The sequence below is a fragment of the Gigantopelta aegis genome, chromosome 1, assembly GCF_016097555.1.
Source record: "Gigantopelta aegis isolate Gae_Host chromosome 1, Gae_host_genome, whole genome shotgun sequence".
In the NCBI taxonomy this organism is placed as follows: domain Eukaryota; kingdom Metazoa; phylum Mollusca; class Gastropoda; order Neomphalida; family Peltospiridae; genus Gigantopelta; species Gigantopelta aegis.
Genome location: NC_054699.1, coordinates 1,185,271 through 1,202,263, shown reverse-complemented (window position 1 = coordinate 1,202,263; position 16,993 = coordinate 1,185,271). Strand labels below are relative to the sequence as shown.

The following is a 16,993-nucleotide window of genomic DNA, read 5'->3' as shown; positions in this document are numbered from 1 at the left end:
ATTACCTGTTATTGTTACTTAAAACATTACTGGGACCATACAGCTTATAGTTCATAATGTTATTTAACATTAACTGTTACTTAAAACATCACTGGGACTATACAGCTTATAGTTCATAATGTTATTTAACATTAACTGTTACTTAAAACATCACTGGGAACAATACAGCTTATAGTTCATAATGCTATTTAACATTAACTGTTACTAGTTCATAATGTTATTTAACATTAACTGTTACTTAAAACATCACTGGGACCATACAGCTTATAGTTCATAATGCTATTTAACATTAACTGTTACTTAAAACATCACTGGGACCATACAGCTTATAGTTCATAATGCTATTTAACATTAACTGTTACTTAAAACATCACTGGGACCATACAGCTTATAGTTCATAATGCTATTTAACATTAACTGTTACTTAAAACATCACTGGGACCATACAGCTTATAGTTCATAATGTTATTTAACATTAACTGTTAAAACATCACTGGGACCATACAGCTTATAGTTCATCATTTTATTTAACATTAACTGTTACTTAAAACATCACTGAGAACCATACAGCTTATAGTTCATAATGCTATTTAACATTAACTGTTACTTAAAACATCACTGGGAACCATACAGCTTATAGTTCATAATGCTATTTAACATTAACTGTTACTTAAAACATCACGTGGGGCAGGATGCAGCCCAGTTGTAAAGTGCTCACTTGATGCGTGGTTGATCTTGGATCAATCCCTGTCAGTGGGCCCATTAGATTATTTTTCTACCCAGCCAGTGCATCATGGCTGGTATATCAAAGGCCATTGTATGTGCTATCCTGTCTGTAGGACGGTGCATTTAAAAGATCCCTTGCTACTACTAGAAAAATGTAGCAGGTTTCCTCTCTGTAAGACTGTATATCAAAATTACCAAATGTTTGACATCCAATAGCCGATGATTAATAAATCAGTGTTCTCTAGTGGTGTCGTTAAAGAAAACAAACTTTTAACTTTTTAAAGACATCAGGTGTTACTCACCCACATTAAGTTTTGACAAGTCATGTGTTAAGTGTGCCCAGTCGATGAACTTCTTGGACGAGACGTTGTTGAGGTGTTTGCGGATGTTGATGACGGCGCCGTGAAGAAAGCGTGCCCCCGCCAGCCATTTGTTGTTTTCTACCTCCTTCAACGTCATCTCCACATCATGTGACAGCTGAGATAACAGGTGCTCTACATACCGGTTGAAATTATCTCTGGAAATAGGAGTTTAATAAATAAAATAAATAAATAAATAAATGTAAAATAATTAAATAATAAAATTAAGTAAATAAATAAGTAAATAATAAATATAATAAATAAATAAATAAATTGTTTAATAAATTGTTTAACAACACGTTAGAAGCACATTTTAAACATTGGCTAACGTGGAGGAGGAGGAAACACACTATATAGGCTACTCCTACTGAAAGTAGAATTGGATCTCTTAAATGCACTTTCCCATAGACGGGATAGTACATACTACTGCTTTGGATTTATCAGTTGTAGAGTGCTGTTTGGAATGGGAAAAAACTGAGTCCATAGTGTGTGATCAATCCTATGACCAATCACAATCTAGTTGTGTCATTAAACGAAATAAACTTTAAACTTTATTTCCCGTGATTACATGTGTACATATAATTACATACACATGTATATAAACACAGTCTGGTTACCCAGCTATAGTAAAGCTAATGATAAAAGTACATGTGTGTGTGTGTAAAGCTAAGTTTGGTTACCCAGCTATAGTAAAGCTAATGATAACAGTACATGTGTGTGTGTGTAAAGCTAAGTTTGGTTACCCAGCTATAGTAAAGCTAATGATAAAAGTACATGTATGTGTGTGTGTAAAGCTAAGTTTGGTTACCCAGCTATAGTAAAGCTAATGATAACAGTACATGTGTGTGTGTGTAAAGCTAAGTTTGGTTACCCAGCTATAGTAAAGCTAATGATAAAAGTACATGTGTGTGTGTGTAAAGCTAAGTTTGGTTACCCAGCTATAGTAAAGCTAATGATAAAAGTACATGTGTGTGTGTGTAAAGCTAAGTTTGGTTACCCAGCTATAGTAAAGCTAATGATAAAAGTACATGTGTGTGTGTGTAAAGCTAAGTTTGGTTACCCAGCTATTGTAAAGCTAATGATAAAAGTACATGTGTGTGTGTGTAAAGCTAAGTTTGGTTACCCAGCTATAGTAAAGCTAATGATAAAAGTACATGTGTGTGTGTGTAAAGCTAAGTTTGGTTACCCAGCTATTGTAAAGCTAATGATAAAAGTAATGACAATATACACGTAATAAACAACACAAAACAATTTATGACTACAAGTGCTCAGTAGCTTGTCATCTGTCAATTGAAATGGATCTTAGTTAATACAATTTAAATCTTTCATTACTATTCTGCAGTCAGGTGTGTGTGTGTGTAAATCTAATGATAAAAGTAATGACAAAATACATGTAATAAACAAAACAAAACAATTTAGTGATACAGTAGCTTGCCATCTGTCAATTGAAATGGATCTTAGTTAATACAATTTAAATCTTTCATTACTATTCTGCAGTAAGTTGTGTGTGTGTGTGTGTGTAAATCTAATGACAATATACACGTAATAAACAACACAAAACAATTTATGGCTCCAAGTGCTCAGTAGCTTGTCATCTGTCAATTGAAATGGATCTTAGTTCATAACATTTAAATCTATCATTACTATTCTGCAGTCAGTTGTGTGTGTGTGTAAATCCCACCTAAAGGAGTAGAGATCCTGAGACAGTCTCATCAAAGCTTCCTGTGCGTGACTCTGTAGAACAGACTTGATGTTTTCCTTCCCAACCAGATCCTCGGTCTGTGCCAGCAAATCTTCCTGCAGCTGAAAACAGAAATTACCACACTACAGACAGCAAGTCAACTTATTACATACATCAAACATGTAAGAAGGAAGGAAATGTTTTATTTAACGAAGCACTCTGTTGACACATTTTATTTACGGTTATATGGCGTCAAACATATATTGACAGTGGAATCCTGCTGTCACCACTTGATGGGCTACTCTTTTCAATTAGCAGCAAGGGATCTTTTATATGCACCAGCCCACAGACAGGGTAGCACATACCACGGCCTTGTGTTTCAAATCAGAATATATATGATCATGTTGGTAACATTAATAACATCATGTGTTTCAAATCAGAATATCTGTGATCATGTTGGCAACATTAATAACATCACGTGTTTCAAATCAGAATATCTGTGATCATGTTGGCAACATTAATAACATCACGTGTTTCAAATCAGAATATCTGTGATCATGTTGGTAACATTAATAACATCACGTTTCAAATCAGAAAATCTGTGATCATGTTGGTAACATTAATAACATCACGTGTTTCAAATCAGAATATCTGTGATCATGTTGGCAACATTAATAACATCACATGTTTCAAATCAGAATATCTGTGATCATGTTGGCAACATTAATAACATCACGTGTTTCAAATCAGAATATCTGTGATCATGTTGGCAACATTAATAACATCACGTGTTTCAAATCAGAATATCTGTGATCATGTTGGTAACATTAATAACATCATGTGTTTCAAATCAGAATATCTGTGATCATGTTGGTAACATTAATAACATCATGTTTCAAATCAGAATATCTATGATCATGTTGGTAACATTAATAACATTACATGTTTCAAATCAGAATATCTATGATCATGTTGGTAACATTGAAAAACATCAGTGTTCTTGGAAAGGAAAGAAATATTTGTTTAATAACATCTGAGCACATTTTTAAAGTTGAGGTTTGTTTTATTTAATGACACCACTAGAGCACATAGATTAATTGTTGATCAGTTGTGGTGCACTGGTTGGAACGAGAAAAAAACCAATCGGTTGAATGGATCCACTGAAGTGGTTCGATCCTTTGCTGCAAGCACCTCAGCTGAGTGCTCAACCGACTGAGTTAAATCCCACCCCCACATTTGTAAACTGCAGGTATATGGTCATTTCAACACCAATAACTGATCAAGACAGAGACTGAGAAACCCTACTGCTGCCACGCACTGTACACTACTCTTACCAAATCAAGGATTAATGATACAGATATGACAGTCCATACCACAGCTAACGATATATCATTCATAGAGCACTGGTTGGGATGGGAAAAACAAACTGACCCACTGCACCTAAGGCGAGAGATCTAGCTACCACTAAGCTACACCCTATCTCCTTCCCCAATATCATGGAAGATCAGCCATTTACAAATGAACACTACCAGTGAACATGGACTCCAATTCACCTAGGGGTGTGATCTAGGACTCTAATACTCCTATGGATGGGATCCAGGACTCTAATTCACCTAGGGGTGGGATCTAGGACTCTAATTCGCCTAGGGGTGGGATCCAGGACACCAATTTGCCTAGGGGTGGGATCCAGGACTCCAATTCGCCTAGAGGTGGGATCCAGGACACCAATTCGCCTAGGGGTGGGATTCAGGACTCCAATTCGCCTAGGCAGGCATCGAAATAAGTTGAGAACGGTCGTTCAGGTTACCGGGAGGTTACCACATGTAAGAAAAGTCAAGAACGGTGTTTCGTTCTCGACAAAAATTTCTGAACGTAAACCAGACAATGCATTCCCGTCTTCTGCGTTTCATTTTCTCGTAAGGAATTGCATCGATGTTCGCGCATACTTGTGCAATTGCAAGCAATTATAGTTATTTCGTGTTTAAGCAGCGTCCACTAGATGAATTTACTTCCGTGTTTCGTTTTCTCGTACGAAATTGCACCGATGTTTGTGCGCACTTGTGCAATTGCAAGCAGTTTCGGCAATCCACGTTTAAGCTTCTGTCGCGGGTCAGGCCATTGGCTATCCAGAGACCGGACCCGCGACAGACATGCTCAAAACTCCAGTGGTATATGAGCAGGTTAATACATATCGGTTTCGGCGTCCGCGTTTAAGCAGCGCCCACTAAATAAATTTACTTCCGGATTTCATTTCTCATACCGATGTTCGCGCGTACCGATACAATTTCAGAATTATTATTATCTTTCATTGTTGTATGATAAAATACGAGAAAATAGAAAACAGAACATTTTAATTTTAATCAATTCGCCTAGGGCTGGGATCTAGGACTCTTAATTCGCCTAGGGGTGGGATCCAGGACTCTAATTCACCTAGGGGTGGGATCCAGGACTCAAATTCCATGGTTCATACAGGCTTAAACAGATTGTTTTCAAGGACTTTTCAAGCACTTTTCTGCTTGTTTTCAAGGAGTATTTTTCAAGTACACCTATACCGTAATTAAATGCAACCCATAAGCATCTATGACATTGACTGTAATAGCAGCCTAAACCACTAAATAGTATTACCTGTATACACTATACACACTAGTAGCATACAGTGTCGAAGTGTTTACTGTATTTCTGACAGTTCAATATTTCTAATTAAATATGTTTCCAAAGTACTGCAATGGTGTATTTGTATGGTCAGTCTGTATTTTCTTGAGTGCTTCCAATTGAGCGCCTAATTTGGTCTCTAATTTTACTAACTGAGTTTTTGTCTTTGGCTGTACATCTGAGGGAGTTTGCTTGTGTTACAAATGTAATTTTCCCAGTTGATTCAGCTTTGTTATACAGAGTATCTGCACTTTTATTAAGAACGCCTATGTCCATTTCCAATCTCTTCTTTTTCCTTTTTAATTCATCAAGAACTTCCATCACATCCTTCCTCTTATTTTGCTCCTGTACAGTCGTTTTCCTTTTTAATTCATCAAGACCTTCCATCACATCCTTCCTCTTATTTTGCTCCTGTACAGTCGTTTTCCTTTTTAATTCATCAAGACCTTCCATCACATCCTTCCTCTTATTTTGCTCCTGTACAGTCGTTTTCCTTTTTAATTCATCAAGACCTTCCATCACATCCTTCCTCTTATTTTGCTCCTGTACAGTCGTTTTCCTTTTTAAAGACCTCCATTCCTCTTTAGACAGTCTTCCATCACATCCTTCCTCTTATTTTGCTCCTGTACAGTCGTTTTCCTTTTTAATTCATCAAGAACTTCCATCACATCCTTCCTCTTATTTTGCTCCTGTACAGTCGTTTTCCTTTTTAATTCATCAAGAACTTCCATCACATCCTTCCTCTTATTTTGCTCCTGTACAGTCGTTTTCCTTTTTAATTCATCAAGAACTTCCATCACATCCTTCCTCTTATTTTGCTCCTGTACAGTCGTTTTCCTTTTTAATTCATCAAGAACTTCCATCACATCCTTCCTCTTATTTTGCTCCTGTACAGTCGTTTTCCTTTTTAATTCATCAAGAACTTCCATCACATCCTTTCTCTTATTTTGCTCCTGTACAGTCGTTTTCCTTTTTAATTCATCAAGAACTTCCATCACATCCTTCTCTCTTATTTTGCTCCTGTACAGTCGTTTTCCTTTTTAATTCATCAAGAACTTCCATCACATCCTTCCTCTTATTTTGCTCCTGTACAGTCGTTTTCCTTTTTAATTCATCAAGAACTTCCATCACATCCTTCCTCTTATTTTGCTCCTGTACAGTCGTTTTCCTTTTTAATTCATCAAGAACTTCCATCACATCCTTTCTCTTATTTTGCTCCTGTACAGTCTTTTCCTTTTTAATTCATCAAGAACTTCCATCACTTCCTTCCTCTTATTTTGCTCCTGTACAGTCGTTTTCCTTTTTAATTCATCAAGACCTTCCATCACATCCTTTCTCTTATTTTGCTCCTGTACAGTCGTTTTCCTTTTTAATTCATCAAGACCTTCCATCACATCCTTTCTCTTATTTTGCTCATGTACAGTCGTTTTCCTTTTTAATTCATCAAGACCTTCCATCACATCCTTTCTCTTATTTTGCTCCTGTACAGTCGTTTTCCTTTTTAATTCATCAAGAACTTCCATCACTTCCTTCCTCTTATTTTGCTCATGTACAGTCGTTTTCCTTTTTAATTCATCAAGACCTTCCATCACATCCTTTCTCTTATTTTGCTCATGTACAGTCGTTTTCCTTTTTAATTCATCAAGACCTTCCATCACATCCTTTCTCTTATTTTGCTCATGTACAGTCGTTTTCCTTTTTAATTCATCAAGACCTTCCATCACATCCTTTCTCTTATTTTGCTCATGTACAGTCGTTTTCCTTTTTAATTCATCAAGACCTTCCATCACATCCTTCCTCTTATTTTGCTCCTGTACAGTCGTTTTCCTTTTTAATTCATCAAGACCTTCCATCACATCCTTCCTCTTATTTTGCTCCTGTACAGTCTTTTTCCTTTTTAATTCATCAAGACCTTCCATCACATCCTTCCTCTTATTTTGCTCCTGTACAGTCTTTTTCCTTTTTAATTCATCAAGACCTTCCATCACATCCTTCCTCTTATTTTGCTCCTGTACAGTCTTTTTCCTTTTTAATTCATCAAGAACTTCCATCACATCCTTCCTCTTATTTTGCTCCTGTACAGTCGTTTTCCTTTTTAATTCATCAAGACCTTCCATCACATCCTTCCTCTTATTTTGCTCCTGTACAGTCGTTTTCCTTTTTAATTCATCAAGACCTTCCATCACATCCTTTCTCTTATTTTGCTTCTGTACAGTCATTTTCCTTTCCCTTTCCTTGTCAAGATACATTTCATATTTCTGTCTTGACATCTTTGCAGAAAGTACAAGCTCTCTGTTAAGATCAACATTAAAAATTCCTCCAACAGTAGAGACACGATCACAAACAATTCACTGGGCAACCAAGTCAATTCAGTCGCCGATGATCCAGTCCTTCCAGATATGTCAAAAAACTAAGTAATTGTTACAGCTTTTGGTCGCCGAAAGTCACACATTTGTTGATACTTCGAACTCTGCAAATGAGATTTCATCGCACTTTCGCCCATGCTGGTTACATCAAACACTTTGTCGCACAAAACACACGTTGCCTTCCATTTGTCATTCTTATATGCAGAGTATGACAAATATTTTGAAAAGTGACTAGCCACAGGGCTAGTGGCTTTGTGAAAACCACTAGCCCACCAAGATAAAGCACTAGCCCAAATTCCTGATCAATTATAACTGGATTTTTATATAATTTTTGTAACATTACACATTTACGAGTATAACAGTAAAATAAAACAAACACTTATAGTTATATCATGTTGTAACTTTCAGTTTTTTGTCGTGTTGTACGTTTGGTTTTTTGTAAAGTGTGATCCATCGTCATTGTTCCGTTTTCGCTTTTGCCCTCCCCCCCGGGGAAAAATAATTGAGCAAACTGATGGTTGATATTTATAGCCACTATCAAAATAATTAAATTTAAATGAGGGTACGACATTGTGACACACGGTAATAGATGGTTCAGTGTATTCGATTTGGGTTATACATTTAGGGCCCTATTATTTATGTTGTCAGGAACGGTGATGTCAATTGCTTAAATACAGGGCATTATCCCCGTGTCAGACCGATATCAAAAGAATATAACGGTGACATCTAATCCGTTGTTAATTGATGAACAAAAAAGGTATCATCTTGTATCGGCAGCTGTGACGCATTATCCAGACCGCTACACGTAATAGGCCAAGCAGAGTCATTGCATGTGCGGTTACCATTAAAGTAAATTATTTTCCTCATTGCCGATAAACACATGTCAACGAAGTGTTAAATTAGAAAACAATAGGTAAATAAAACAAACACTGAAATTCAAAGCATGACTGGGGTTTACTTGATTGAGATTAACCTGTCGTCGCGATTGGTGATTTCCAAGTTCTCAGCCTAAAACATATGTGCGAGATTAACTACCACGTGACGTGTCGAACCAATCAAAACACGCATGTCATTAGACTTATTTCCTGTGCCAGAAACTTGAAAGGGAAAAGTAAACAATGCATGCTGTAACTGTGGCGATGTAGAGATAGCATGTTACTGCAGTTTGCAGACCTAGTTCAAGTGGATTATTATTATATACTGATTGCGTTGTTGATATTATTCGATGACAAACATCACAATCAAATTTATTAAACGAAATTTCACTCGAGAGAAAAAGAAAAGAAAAGAAGAAAAAAAACGCGATAAGGAGGGGGGTAGAAACCACTAGCCCGCAGGGCTAGTGGTTTTGCATTTCTCACTAGCCCGAACTTAAAAATCACTAGCCACGGGCGTCGGGCTAGCGGATTTGTCGAACTCTGATATGGCCTTAACCATTCAGAGTAAAGTGGGTTAGTTTCCTACTTCAAATTATAGACACACTTGTGACTCATTTTTCCGATTCAACAGATGCCAACACATGCACAGTTACAGGATCTCACCACTTCCGGTGTGTAATAATCGAATACCAGGTGAAAAATGTCCGGAAATAGGTTTAAAATTTTAGTGAAAAATCAACAAAAAGTGTTTTCTGTTTAATTGTTTTTCCAGTGGATCTTAATTTTTAAATTTAAGGATGTTTTTGTAAAATTCAAGCATAGTCAAAAAATGCAAGGACTTTTTAAGCATAAATTTAATATTTATGAAATTCAAGGACTTTTAAAGGACTACCCTGAAATTCAAGGACTTTTCAAGGTCTGTGCATACCATGAATTCGCATAGGAGTGGGATCTAGGATTAATTCGCCTATGGGTGGGATCCAGGACTCTAATTCGCCTAGAGGTGGGATCTAGGACTCTAATTCGCCTATGGGTGGGATCCAGGACTCTAATTTGCATAGGGGTGGGATCTATGACTCTAATTCACCTAGGGGTGGGATCTAGGACTCTAATTCACCTAGGGCTGGGATCTAGGACTCTAATTCGCCTAGGGGTGGGATCTAGGACTCTAATTCGCCTAGGGGTGGGATCCAGGACTCTAATTCGCCTAGGGGTGGGATCTAGGACTCTAATTCGCCTAGGGCTGGGATCTAGGACTCTAATTCACCTAGGGCTGGGATCTAGGACTCTAATTCACCTAGGGCTGGGATCTAGGACTCCAGTTCACCTAGAGGTGAGATTCAGGACTCTAATTCACCTAGGGCTGGGATCTAGGACTCTAATTCACCTAGGGCTGGGATCTAGGACTCCAGTTCACCTAGAGGTGAGATTCAGGACTCTAATTCACCTAGGGCTGGGATCTAGGACTCTAATTCACCTAGGGCTGGGATCTAGGACTCTAATTCACCTAGGGGTGGGATCTAGGACTCTAATTCACCTAGGGGTGGGATCTAGGACTCCAATTCACCTAGGGGTGGGATTCAGGACTCTAATTCACCTAGGGCTAGGGTCTAGGACTCTAATTCACCTAGGGCTGGGATCTAGGACTCTAATTCACCTAGGGGTGGGATCCAGGACTCTAATTCGCCTAGGGGTGGGATCCAGGACTCTAATTCGCCTAGGGGTGGGATCTAGCTCAGTTGGTAGAGCACTAGCTTGAGGTGTTTGATCGGGCTGTTTGGTCGAATCACCGTAGTAACCCCATTCTCCTATTTGGTTATCTCTCGTCATAAACAGTGTCCTATGACTGGTGTATCTAAGGCCATGATATGTGCTGTCCTGTCGGCGAGAAAATGCATACAAAAGATCCCTTGCTACTGATGGAAAAATGTAGCTGATTTCTGTAAAGATTATGTGTCAGAATGACCAAATGTTTGACTACGATTGTGCTTTAGTGTTCCATGACATAAACTACTTCACCTGTTTTATATCACTGATCACTGGTCTTACGCTCTGCTCACATCGGACTTTAGTCACGTTGGCCAACGTTCTCTGTCGTTGGAGCTCCATCAACATGTGATGCCACATGCTGTTCAACTCGAGATGGTGGGCCGCCGATCTCGCCGCAGTATGCTTCTTGTATTGCGAGATGAACGAAGCATTGTCACTGAAAAAGAAAAGCATCATACATGAATGAAGCATTGTCAATGAAAACGAAAAGCATTATAGATGAACGAAGCATTGTCGCTGAAAACGAAAAGCATCATAGATGAACTAAGCATTGTTGCTGAAAACGAAAAGCATCATAGATGAACAAAGCATTGTTGCTGAAAACGAAAAGCATCATAGATGAACGAAGCATTGTCGCTGAAAACGAAAAGCATCATAGATGAACGAAGCATTGTCGCTGAAAACGAAAAGCATCATAGATGAACGAAGCATTGTCGCTGAAAACGAAAAGCATCATAGATGAACGAAGCATTGTCGCTGAAAACGAAAAGCATCATAGATGAACGAAGCATTGTCACTGAAAACGAAAAGCATCATAGATGAACAAAGCATTGTCACTGAAAACGAAAAGCATCATAGATGAATGAAGCATTGTCGCTGAAAACCAACAGTATCATAGATGAACGAAGCATTGTCACTGAAAACCAACAGTATCATAGATGAATGAATGTGCAGCCATATTCCAGCACACACAAACAAAAAATACTTTAAAAAAGCATTTTAAAAACTAGTTATAGAGATACCAACAGGAGCAGATTGTCATATCTAAAAATACATATAAAGGGTGGGTCCCGGAAATATGTTAGGGAAGGGACCATTGGCAAATGGCACATAGCCCAGGCATGCATGCAGGAGTTTTAACAGGGGGTCTAGACTGTGACAAGCAAAGTTTTTAGGGGGTTCGAGTGATGTTCCCCTGAAAATACACAATATATATTGAAAAAAAAAACCCAAATTGTTTGAGAAGTGGGGGATTGATCCCCGAAACTCTCCCCTGCACATGTATATGCCTAGAATCAACTTGTAAAAAAAACACTCTAGTAAAGGTCTGGCAAAGTTTGAAATGATCCCTTAGATCCATCCAGCCTTGCACTGGTGAAGGAAGCGGGGGATAAGGGGTCATGTGCCCCTCTACTTTGTAGCAGCAGCGATAGTTTTTATATATCTATACATGTATTTATATATATGTGTGTGTGTCTGTTTGTGTGTGTGTATGTACTGTGTGTGTTTGTGTGTGTGTGTGCGTGTGCACTGTGTGTGTTTGTGTGTGTGTGCGTGCGTGCGTGCGTGTGTGTGTGTGTGCGTGCGTGTGTGGGTGTGCATGCATGTGTGTGTGTGGGTGTGCGTATGTATGTGTGTGCGTGTGGGTGTGTGCGTGTGTGTGGGTGTGCGTGCATGGGTGTGTCTGTGTGTGTGCATCTGTGCGTGTGTGTGTGTGTGTGCATTTGTGTCTGTGTGTCTGTGTGTGTGAGTGTGCTTGTGCCTTGGATATAAACACAGAAATATAAAAAGAAACCGTGGTGTGATAAAAAACCTGTTGAAAGTGACAAGGACCGCAGTGAATATCGTCATGGTGATGATGACACTGTACAGGAAGTTGATAGTCACGTAGCTGATCATCATGACGATGTAAGACAGGCGAACATTGGGCGATTCTGGTCCTGGAAGATCTGTAGAGATAAATTATTATCAGTCAGTGACTGTGCGATAAAACATCATCAACGTCTAATGAACTGAAAGATAAATTATTATCAGTCACTGACTGTACGATAAAACATCATCAACGTCTAATGAACTGAAAGATAAATTATTATCAGTCAGTGACTGCGATAAAACATCATCAACGTCTAATGAACTGAAAGATAAAATATTATCAGTCAGTGACTGTGCGATAAAACATCATCAACTTCCAATGAACTGAGAAATATATTATTATCAGTCAGCAACTGTGTGATAAAACATCAACGTCTAATGAACTGAGAGATAAATTATTATCAGTCAGTGACTGTGCGATAAAATATCATCAACATCTAATGAACTGAGAGATAAATTATTATCAGTCAGTGACTGTGCAATAAAACATCATCAACTTCTAATGAACTGAGAGATAACTTATTATCAGTCAGTGACTGTGCGATAAAACATCATCAACGTCTAATGAACTGAGAGATAAATTATTATCAGTGAGTGACTGTGCGATAAAACATCATCAACGTCTAATGAACTGAGAGATAAATTATTATCAGTCAGTGACTGTGCAATAAAACATCATCAACGTCTAATGAACTGAGAGATAAATTATTATCAGTCAGTGACTGTGCAATAAAACATCATCAACGTCTAATGAACTGAGAGATAAATTATTATCAGTCAGTGACTGTGCAATAAAACATCATCAACGTCTAATGAACTGAGAGTCACACTGATTGAAATACTCTATATATGCATTTTATTTTCATTGCAGGTACACGTTGCAGTAGTCAATGGATGTTAGTAAAATTTACAAGTTGTGGACATGTGCTACGGCATTTATTCTCAATCGTATGAATAGTTTACAGTAGTGCAACCTCCAAAGAAATGAATGAATGTTTAACAACACCCAGCATGACAAATACATCGGCTATTGCATGTCACACTCCGGTAAATGTAGTGCAGCCAATAAGACCAATACAAACAATTACTGTGATGGAAATTAAAATCGATTGTGGGTAATAAATAGAATATTAAACTCGCTACCATTTGATATCATGTTTATGTCCCTTGTGAAATAATTTTCAATGTCACTTGTGACATATTAAAATTATTTCACTCGGGACATAAACATGATATGAAAAGGAAGCTGGTTTAATACTGTATAATGAGCCAACCTGGAGCCAGGGCCAGACCAAAGGCAGCGAGAACCAGCAGCAAGACGACCGCTCCACAGACAGATGCCAGGTACGGGATGGAGAAGATGACACCTGTCAATCCAGATGAACTAGCTCCGCCTACTCTCAGAGGCAGGCCGGAAACTGAACCATCATCTGGAAGGGTAGAAAAATAAATAATTACCATCATAAAGTACCGCCACCACTGCTGACATGAAGGTAATATTTATGTATCGCCTGTTCACAACACATTTTAATTACAGCCAACTTATATCACTACAAATGAGGTGGAAATCAAAGAAAAGGAAAGTTGCAGTGAGATAAAAAAAAAAAAAAAAAAAATCTAAAAAGACAAAAATGAAAGAATAATACTGACCAATGGGAAGCTGATGTTCATTTAGCTCCATCTCAGAGTTGGCTGGTGCTGGTTTCAGAATTCTGAGCACGTGCCTGGTAGTATTGTCTACAAAGCTGATCACCATTTCCTTTTCCAGCAAGGGATCATCTGCTGTCGGTATTTCGAAATATAGGTGGAACTTTCGAGGACACCTGATGGCCATCTTGAATTTAAACAGAGGCATGCTGGGATAGTCTGGATGAGTAACCTCTACTTTGAGCAATCCTAAAGCAACAATCCAAATATTACCAATGACTTCTGGGAAATATAAAAGTAACTGTTTAAAACATGCATTCTGAAAGTACTGATAAAACAATATCAGTTCATTTCAACTTACTGTCATGCTTATATCCAAAAGGTTCAAGCACGGTGTCCTGGGCACACACCTCAACTATCTGAGCTGTCTGTCCAGGACAGTGGGTTAGTGGTTAACTGTCAGCGGTTAGTGAGGAGAGGGTGTAGTGGCCTTACACCTACTCGCTCTGGATGGTAGCCGGTTCCGGGCTGCGAACCCTGTACCTATGAGGCTTGTGTCCGATGGCTTAACCACGATGCCAAAAAGGCTGGTGATAAAGCAATATATGTCTCCAACCTATCTCCTAATTTCAAGGGCCATAACTCTGTAAAAAGTTGTAATTTGCCATGAAAGTCACATTTTCTGTCAACTATATAATAAAGCTATACGCAAAAGTCCAGCTCCATATATTGAGGCATTGTGAAAAACAGTCCAGAAAACAAATGTTCAAGGGCCATAAATGGGTAAATCGCCATGAAATTCAAATCTGATTTGATAAAGCTATATATGGATGGACAGACATACAGACACAGACAGCTAGACAGACTGGATGGACATATAGTCCCCTATGGTTGGACTGCTGGTAGGTCTGTGTGTAACACTGCCCCAACCCCCACCCCACCCCACCCCCAGATCTCTCTCTCTCTCTCTGGAAGTTCTGCAAGCTCTGCTCATTTGACTTTGAAAACTCAAATTTCACTTTTTAGAATTTTGTAGACACCCCCTCCAAGACAAAATCTTCATAAACCAATGAAACGAGACGTACCAGGGCAAGATTTGGTTCTGCCCATGACGTCCACCAGCCAAAGGGAGCCATTGTTAGAAATGTTTCCATTCAGTGTCTTGTGCTGTAAGGCGACCAATGGAAAGACCTGTTCTAGAACGGACACGTCACGCGGTAGTGTGACCTGGAGGGTGGGAGCCTCATTCCGGTGGGTCACCTGGTAGGGGAAGGTATCGTTGCCGTAGGTGACCACAAACATGTCCGTGTTCGATCGGTATGGTCCGTCTTGCTCCGTCGCAATCACAGAGTACTCCATCACAGTTGAGGCAGGACTTGCTGAAAACAAGGACAGGAAAACAAGTTTGTTTTGTTTAACGACACTACTAGAGCACACTGATTTATTAATCATTGCCTATTGGATGTCAAACATTTGGTAATTTTGACATTTAGTCTTAATAAGGAAACCTGCCAAATTTTTCCATTAGTAGCAAGGGATCTTTTTTATGCACCATCCCACAGACAGGATAGCACATACCATGGCCTTTGATATACCTGTTGTGGTTCACTGGCTACAAGGACAGGAAACTTTATTTTCTGATGTCCTAAAAAAATCTTTAAAACAGCACGACTAACAACCACTGGCAATAGGGGAGTATAGTTAGCAGTGTTCTCGCTGCTCCATTTAAGCAGAGCGGCCCGCCCCGCTATTGCATTTTGCTGCCTCCTTTCATGTTCTCTGCCCTCCTTTATTTTTCTGCGCCCCTCTTTATTTTCCAGCACCCTACTATATATTTTACAGCACTTTTTTCACACAAAAAACCACAACGATCAGTCTGCACACTGGAAACTAACCGCGTTGTGTACGAAAAAGCAATTGACGAAACATTTATGTCAGTTACAGTAACGTAATTTAAAAGTATTTTTAACAGCCTCTATTTTGTATGTTTAATACACACAATAAAAGTTATATTTTATTTGAGCAATGAAAACATTTTTATTTTTTATGGATTCGGCAATCTCCGATTGAAAAACCCCCACTTATTTGGCGCCAAATTTGTCAAGTGATCAGAACAGTCACTCTATCTTTTGTTTCCACTAACTGTCATCTGATATTTTGTCCTCAATTGCAGATATAACTGATTGTAACTGATGATTTTTACTTTCTGTCATTTCTGTCATTCTGTTTATTCAGCAGTTCTTTATAACATATTGTAAACTTTTAATTTTGGGGGGATATCACCGCTTATAAAAACAACGGAAGAGGTAGTGTTTAGCATTAAAATCATTTATCTTGCCTTCATGTAAAATTCTTTAATCTCATTGGTTGTTTGCCGTTGGATAAATCCCTTATACCCCTGTGGGCGGAGCCAAATTCTCTTATACCTCGTCTGAAATTTCCAACAGTTTCCAGCCAGTTTGTTGTTCTCAGAGTTCATCACTTCACAATCGTGCAGCATTACTCGTCAGCAATCATCAATTTTTAAAAACTGTACAATCCAAAATGTGAATATCATCTTTAAAAAATGATACCTCACCAAACAGTGATCAGCTGTTCAACTAGTGTGGATATTCTTGTTGTTTTTTTTTTTTTTTTTTTTTATATTTTTATTTTTTTACTACATACATTTCTGATAAAAAAAAGTTTTTTAGTTTTTTTTTATTAATATCTGTTTCAAACAATTTTGTATTACAAACATTTGAAGTTAAAAACTTGTTTATCGATGGAACTATTTTTTGTCACTGGCAAGTGGTTTTGTTCGTGTCCGCGTGGTACGGCTCTGTTAATGAATTGTTAACAATTATTGTCTGGCGTTATTTTGATTATTTGGCTACATGGTTTAACATGTCGGCAAGATAAATTTGTTGTAGAAGCATCTCTCGGGGTATATGGCTTTTTATGTACCCTCTGTGTGCTCTTTTACCCTTCGGTTCGGGGTAAAAGAACACACAGTGGGTACATAAAAAGCCATATACCCCTCGTGATGCTTCTACAACTTAT

The 16,993-nt window shown here is 38.3% G+C and overlaps 1 protein-coding gene across 3 annotated transcripts in view; it reads right to left on the bottom strand.

Moving 5' to 3' along the window:
- The window catches only part of LOC121368916, a 180,015-nt gene that overhangs the window by 18,781 nt on the left and 144,241 nt on the right, over positions 1–16,993 (bottom strand). For all 3 annotated transcript variants that reach the window (XM_041493686.1, XM_041493679.1, XM_041493694.1), the window contains 7 exons: positions 15,037–15,330; positions 13,955–14,200; positions 13,579–13,734; positions 12,246–12,381; positions 10,682–10,868; positions 2,767–2,888; positions 1,029–1,243 (listed from right to left, as the gene is read on the bottom strand). In XM_041493686.1, the coding sequence (XP_041349620.1) occupies positions 1,029–1,243; positions 2,767–2,888; positions 10,682–10,868; positions 12,246–12,381; positions 13,579–13,734; positions 13,955–14,200; positions 15,037–15,330 (1,356 nt within the window). The remainder of the gene's footprint in view (positions 1–1,028; positions 1,244–2,766; positions 2,889–10,681; positions 10,869–12,245; positions 12,382–13,578; positions 13,735–13,954; positions 14,201–15,036; positions 15,331–16,993) is intronic.